Here is a 7,625-nt window from a genome sequence, read left to right as displayed (position 1 = left end):
CCCTTTAGATCACGTCAAAAGGAGTTAGACCTTGTCTAACTACGCTTCCCTTTATACCACGTCTAAAGGAGTTAGACCTCGTCTAACAACGATTTCTTTTTGACCACGTCTAAAGGAGTTAAACCTCGTCTAACTACGCTTACTTTTAGACCGCGTCTAAAGAAGTTAGACGGCGTCTAATTGCGCATTCCTTTAGACCGCATCTAAGGGAGTTAGATCTCGTCTAACTACGCTTGCCTTCAGACAACGTCTAAAGGAGTTAGACCTCGTCTAACTACGCTTTCCTTTAGATCGCGTCTAAAGGAGTTAGACGGCGTCTAATTGCGCTTTCCCTTAGACCGCATATAAGGGGGTTGGACCTCGTTTACTCGCGTACTTCAGACTTTGTCTGAAGTAGAAAGACGTATATAGGCGTCTGCTTCAGACCACGTCTGAAGTAGCATAGTCTTTAGATTTGTACCTGCACAAAAAATAGTTTCACAATTTAGTCTGATTGGTTTACAACATTAAATTAAGCTTTTCAGCTTCACTTATTCATAACTAAGTTTTATTTTAATTGCACCTCACATCATCAAAATAATATCAGCTCATAATTAGATCAATGTTGATTTAAATAAACTTATTTCCTAAGTTCATTTTAATTGACTCAATATCACGTGTAATTTCACATTTTCCCATTTTCTCCTTCTAAACTTTGTAGGGTAAATCGGAGATCTCCCCTTGATGATGAGGCATAATATCGTTTTTATTATATTCCTCCTCACGTGGATTGAAACGGGGTCTCAAATGGTTGTTTGTGGCGATTTTGGATATTTCTAAAAGTGTCATGTCCAACGGGGTTGTTTCATTTATTTAAATAGTCTGCAATTTAATTATTATATAATTTGCTTGATACTACACCGCTTCTAAATTAATTAATTATTTATTCTCATGCAATGAGTCCGTATAGAAATATTTTCATAAATAATTTATTGGCTTGGGATTATTTTAAATTATAAATTGGAGATTAATATGAGGGTCAATTAGAAAATAAAAAAATCCCATGTTTTATTACCTTCTTTAATTTTAACCATCATCATCATACAAGTGCATGCTTATTGAACACACATAATATTTATTGTTTTTGTTTACTTCATTGGGAGCATTACAAAATTGAAGCTATCAATTAGGACCTTCAGGTCCAGGTCTAGGTCCAAGTCCAGCTCCAGGTCTGGGTCCAAGTCCAGCTCCGGGTTTGGGTCCAAGTCCGGGTCTGGGTCCAAGTCCGGCTCCGAGTCTGGGTCCAAGTCTAGGTCCAGGTCCGGAACCAGAAGCAGAAGCAGCATTGGGGTCACTTGAGTTGGAAAAATCATCCCTTCCTCTTTTTCCATTCATAACATTCAACGGTCCATGCGCCCCAACAGCATTGTGGGCCTGCAAAGCCAGATGGCCCGTTGGGCCTTGAATCGGCCCAAAAGTCATCATTGGTCGTCTCGATGGGACGGCCATCCCCAATGACTCCGCCTCACGATAACGTAAAATGTAAAGGGATAGGGTGTTAACATACTCATCTAACCCTAGCTTTCCCATGGCCCGCAGAATGTCATCGGCGGTGATCGTTCTACGACACTCGCTCTGACATTGCATGTTCGCTTCAGCCGTTACCAGACTAATGAACTCCGAGACACAATGTTGCACAATCTCCTTTGCATCTTCGGCAATCTTTCCGTGCGGCGGTACCACAGGCCGCATAATCCTCACCACATTCGCCACCGGTATGAATGGCTCCGTTGGTGGCGTCGCAGAAGCTGAAATGGAAAAATCTACGTTTTTTAATAATGAAATAAATGAATTCAATAAAATTCATATACCCAAATCAATCTAGTACTATATTTTGAGTAAATATTTTTAGAAAGTAACTAAAAGAGATTCAAGTTTGTAGATTTAATCTACCTCTTGTGCTTGAACCCTTGTTCTCCATAGTCAAGTTGGTAAAATTCTTATATCTAATCCAAGGTAATGTCATTATTTTATAGTTAATTTCATCAATATGAAGTAATTTAATGCTAGATACCAAGTAATCTTATCTCTAAGGTAGATGGGCATTTTACTCAATTTAATTGGTTTCAAAAATATCCCTAATAAAAAAAAGTAAGGTAAATTAAATAGTATCCCTAATTATTTAACTTTTATCTATTCACATTAAAAAAATAAAGACAGCCAATTATCTTATTTTTGTTATCCAATTTAATATTCATATATTTTTAGGGGATAATTTCAATTTATTAGGGACTTTATTTTTATTTGATTACGAGGTTAGTAGTTGGTATAGAAAATGTTTTATTGATTTTAGAAATTAAAGTTTTTCAGTTTTTTAAAATTTAGAATTAATAGATTTAGAATTGAGTAATTTATTAATTTAGAACAATTCATTATAGGTAGTTTAATTTATGTGAAAAGAAATTTTGATTAATTGATTTATAGATCTCATATTTTTTAAACCAAAATAATTATTATAATATTATTTTTTTATAACAGCCGTTATATATATATATATAAAGTAAAATAATTTGAAGAATATATAAAAGAAATGAACATAGATCTTAATTCCTAATTATCTTCTTTTGTTTAGTCACTTTCTACCTTTTGGCTTCTTTCTTTACGCCCACAATTTTCCTTTACTAATCAATGTTTCTAATACATCAAAAATTGAATGAGGTCAAGATTTTGGGCTTCTTTTAGATTGGATTTGAAAATTTTTCATTTATAATATGATTTTATTTTGATTTATATTACTATATTAATGACACAATGATATATGATCATTTATTTATCTTATTTCAACAGAGCTTCAAAATTTATCTTTATTGAACATGCATCCATTGCTTAAACTAAGTATATTTACAATTGTTTCTAATTTTATCAAATAATTAGTATATCAGGATTACAATTATTTCTAAAATTATCAAAATAAAATGTTTATTTAATTTTATTTTTATTTAATATAAGAAATATAATTAAATTAGATAAAATATTTTTAAATAAAAAGTAAATACAAAAAATTGATAAATTTTTAGATAATATTATTTTTTTAAAATAATTAAAACCTTGAGATGAACTTTGTATAATTATGAGATTGTCTTAGATTTTTGTTTTGTACTATTAAATATACTTTACCAACTTTACAATATCAGTCTTAAGTAAATATGTTTTTAATTTAAATATTTTATACTGTTTTATATTTTAACCCTTTTAATTTATTTTATTGATTTTTTTTATTATTTTATTTGAATATTTTTATTCAATAATACTTTTAAAAATAATAAAATAACTTTTTTAAATAATATAAATTATTAATTTTATTTAATAATAACATAATATTATAATATTTTTTAAATGTAGATATACAATTAAAATTTAATAATTATCAATATCACAATCACTTTTAAAAATGGTCAAACTAAAAAGAAGTGAAAGTGATTTTTTTTTTTATAAAATATTTGATTGAATTAAATAATTATTTTTTAGGTGAAAAGTTGTGAAAAAAGTGATTTTTAATTAATTTTTATTTTAAAATATAAATAAATTATTATTACTTTTTTTTACTTAACATAATTTATTTTGAGTTTTAACAAAATAAAAAATGTTCTTGTATGAAAAGAAGTTCAATTTCGAATATATTTATAAAATATTTAAAAAATAATATTAAATATATTAATTATTTGTTTAATTATCATTTGAATATATATATATATATATATATATATATATATATATATATATATATATTATATCTAATATGCATTTATTATATTTTATTGATTTATTTTTATAAATAATTAATAATTTTAAAATATTAATATAAAAAGATAAAAAAAAATAATGTTAAATATATTAATTATTTTTTGAATATTTTAAATATTTGTTAAAAATGTAGTTTAAAATATTATTATAAATATTAAATTTTTATCATAAAATATATTATTATATACACCCACATTTTATCACCTAAATTTTATAATTTTAGTTTCTAAATATATATATATATATATATATATATATATATATATATATATATATATATATATATATATAAACAATTAAATAAACTAGATTGAAATAATATCTAAAATTTATATTAACTTTTATTGCTACTTTATAAAAAATATCTTAATTTTATTTGTTATCTTATAATTTTAAAAAAAAAAAAATTGGAAAAACGACTTACCGTCATTTCATTAAAAATTCCAAAAAAACGAAAAACAAAACCACGAATTTAAGGGATCATTTTATACATGCCTAGAATGATTTTGAAGTCGTAACATTCTGAATAAAAGTTAAAAACGTAAATAAATTATCTAATTACAATGCTTTCAATTCTAGTGAGTTAAAAAATGGTAAATTTCAGTCCTACAGATATTCAAGTTTTGCTCCGTACTTGGAATTCTTCTCCACGTTCCCGTGAGGGCGCTGCAATCCGATACAATATCTTTCCATAACTCTTCAACGCTCATGTGGGTTCTGCCATATACTCTTGCATTTTGTTCTTAATAAGGCTTTAGGTCAAGAAAAAAATGAGAAAAATGGGAAAAAAATAGATGAAGAAGAGTTTTATATACTAATTGTGAATTTTAAAACTTTTATGTTTTTCTGAATTTCGGAGTTTGAGTGTGCTAAAGATCAAGAGTTAGCTTAGAGAACCTCTTAAGGAGTATTTAGAAATTCTGTAAACTTTTAATGTAGCTCCATTTTTTCTTAATATTTTCATTATATTTTTTTGAAACATTCTTCTCCTTGACATTGCAATATACTTTTTCTGTCTTGTATTGATTATTGGTGTTAGTTGTGAAATGTGTTAGAGTTAGGGGTGAGCAAACGGGTAAACCCAACCCGTATTACCCAACCCATATTCAACCCAAATTAAATTTACCCAACCCATAATTCAACCCATATTATTTACTAATATGGGTTGGGTATGGGTTGGGTTGAGTATGAGTTGGGTAACCCAAATTATTTTATTTTTATTCTTTTATTTAACATGTATTTGACTCATTTAACACATTTTTATTCGTTTAACACGTTTTTCACGTTTTTGACATTTTTAGTACGTTTTTCACACGTTTAACATGTTTTTGGCACATTTAACACATTTTTGATACGTTGAACACGTTTTTCATATTTTTGGCATGTTTAACACGTTTAACACATTTTTTACACGTTTTTTCACGTTTTCGACACGTTTAACACATTTTGACACGTTTAACACGTTTTAACATGTTTTGACACGTTTAACATGTTTTTCACATTTTTGACACATTTCACATATTTTTCACGTTTTTGGCACGTTTTGACACGTTTAACACATTTTTCACGTTTTTGACACGTTTAACATGTTTTCGACACGTTTAATATGTTTTTCACATTATTGACACGTTTTTCACATTTTTGGCACGTTTAACACGTTTTGACACGTTTAACACGTTTTGACACGTTTAACACGTTTTGACATGTTTAACACGTTTTCCACGTTTTGAGACGTTTAACACGTTTTTCACGTTTTCGACACGTTTAATACGTTTTTGACACATTTAATACGTTTTTCACACATTCAACACGTTTAACAGATTTGACACGTTGGACACTATTTTCATATTTTGACATGTTTAACACGTTTTTAACACGTTTGACACATTTTTTACGATTACGACACATTTAACACATTTTGACACATTTTTCACGTTTTTGGCACGTTTAACATATTTTGACATGTTTAACATTTTTTTCACGTTTTTCACAATGTTAACACGTTTAACACGTTTGTAACATGTTTAACATGTTTTTATACGTTTTTCACGTTTTTGGCACGTTTAACACGTTTTGACACATATTGCACGTTTTTGGCACGTTTAACACGTTTTGACTTATATTGCACGTTTTTGGCACGTTTAACACGTTTTTCACGTTTTTGGCACATTTTGATACGTTTAACATGTTTTTGACACGTTTAACATGTTTTTCACATTTTTGACACGTTTAATACGTTTTCACACGTTAAATGTCAAACGTGTGAAAAATATATTAAACGTATCAAAAACGCCAAAAACGTGTTAAACGTGACAAAAACGTGTTAAAACTTATCAAAACGTGTTAACGTGCAAAAAAATATGTTAAACATGTCAAAAATATGTTAAATGTGTAAAATGTGTTAAAATGTCAAAAACGTGTTAAACGTGCCAAAAACGTGAAAAACGTGCTAAATATGTTATAAACGTATTAAACATGTTACAAACATGTTAAACATGTTAAGAATGTGAAAAACGTGAAAAACATGTTAAACATGTCAAAAACGTGTTTCTAGTATGAAAACGTGTTAAACATGTCAAAAACTTTTTGAACGTGCCAAAAACATAAAAACGTATTAAACGTGTGAAAAACATGTTTTAATTGTGAAAACGTGATAAAAATATTTAAAACGTGTTAAACGTGTGAAAAACGTGTTAAAATGTCAAAAACGTGTTAAACGTGCCAAAAACGTGAAAATCGTGTTAAACTTATCAAAAACGTGTTAAATATGTTTAAAACGTGTTAAACGTGCCAAAAACGTGAAAATCGTGTTAAACTTATTAAAAACGTGTTAACGTGTTATATATGTTAAAAACGTATTAAATGTGTCAAAAATGTAAAAAACGTGTTAAGCTTGTTAAAAACGCGTTAAACGTATTAAACATGTCAAAAACGTGTTCAACGTGACAAAAATGTGTTATTATTGTGAAAATGTGTTAAACATGTCAAAAACGTGTTAAACGTGTCAAAACGTGAAAACGTGTCAAAAACGTGAAAACGTGTCAAAAATGTGAAAACGTGTGAAAAACGTGTTAAACGTATGAAAAATGTGTTAAACGTGTGAAAAACGTGTTAAACATGTGAAAAACGTGTTAAACGTGTGAAAAACGTGTTAAACGTGTGAAAAACGTGTTAAACGTGTGAAAAACATGTTATAAGTGAAACGTGTCAAAAATATTAAAAACGTGTTAGATGTGTGCAAAATATGTTAAACGTATGAAAAATATGTTAAACATGTCAAAAATGTGTTCGACTTAAAGTTGGAAGATGATTAGTTTATATTGGATTAATAATAGAGAATTAAACTAAATTTATATAATTTGGGTAATTTGGGTAACCCTAACCCAACCCAAATTAAACTCAACTCATACTCAACCCAACCCATACTCAACCCAACCCATATTAACCAACCCAAATTAATATTTTGGGTTTGGGTTAGGGTTGGGTTTGGGTAAACCCATATTATGCTCACCCCTAGTTAGAGTTCTATTTAAGTCGTTTTCGTGTAACGAGAAAAGTCGGATAACAAACGCCCAAATAAGATTTTTGAGTAGTCTGTTTTACCTTTTCTCTTTCGCTCTTCTATTTTTTTTTTGGCTGAAAGCCACCTAGTCTTGTCATGATGGTCGGATCGTTCTCCACATGATTCTTAGAGACATGAAGACATGTGTTTGAGGCATCCAGTAAGGAAGTGCACATACCTACACTTCATCTTCAACCTCCGTTTATTTTTTTAGTCGTTGTTCATAGATTTCATACCACTTTTTGTTTGGTTTATTTGTCGTTTTAGTCTATGGCTAGAT

At 28.6% G+C, this 7,625-nt stretch overlaps 1 protein-coding gene across 1 annotated transcript; it reads right to left on the bottom strand.

The window, feature by feature from the left end:
• Positions 1–1,161: 1,161 nt before the first annotated feature.
• On the bottom strand, positions 1,162–1,960 carry LOC124943317 (nuclear transcription factor Y subunit B-9-like). Its single transcript, XM_047483847.1, has 2 exons — positions 1,933–1,960; positions 1,162–1,787 (listed from the first exon to the last, which is right to left on the bottom strand). The coding sequence occupies exons 1-2, from the start codon at positions 1,958–1,960 to the stop codon at positions 1,162–1,164; spliced, it is 654 nt and encodes a 217-aa protein (XP_047339803.1).
• Between the last annotated feature and the right edge of the window lie 5,665 nt (positions 1,961–7,625).

This window comes from Impatiens glandulifera, chromosome 6 (assembly GCF_907164915.1).
Source record: "Impatiens glandulifera chromosome 6, dImpGla2.1, whole genome shotgun sequence".
Taxonomy (NCBI): domain Eukaryota; kingdom Viridiplantae; phylum Streptophyta; class Magnoliopsida; order Ericales; family Balsaminaceae; genus Impatiens; species Impatiens glandulifera.
Note: the sequence above shows the minus strand (reverse complement) of the source record. Positions and strands in the feature narration are given on the sequence as shown.

Coding starts and splice junctions, on each gene's coding strand:
- LOC124943317 (XM_047483847.1), bottom strand. CDS start 1,960: ATGGAGAACAAGGGTTCAAGCACAAGAG. Junction 1,788..1,932: donor CAAGGGTTCAAGCACAAGAG/GTAGATTAAATC, acceptor TTTCCATTTCAG/CTTCTGCGACGCCACCAACG.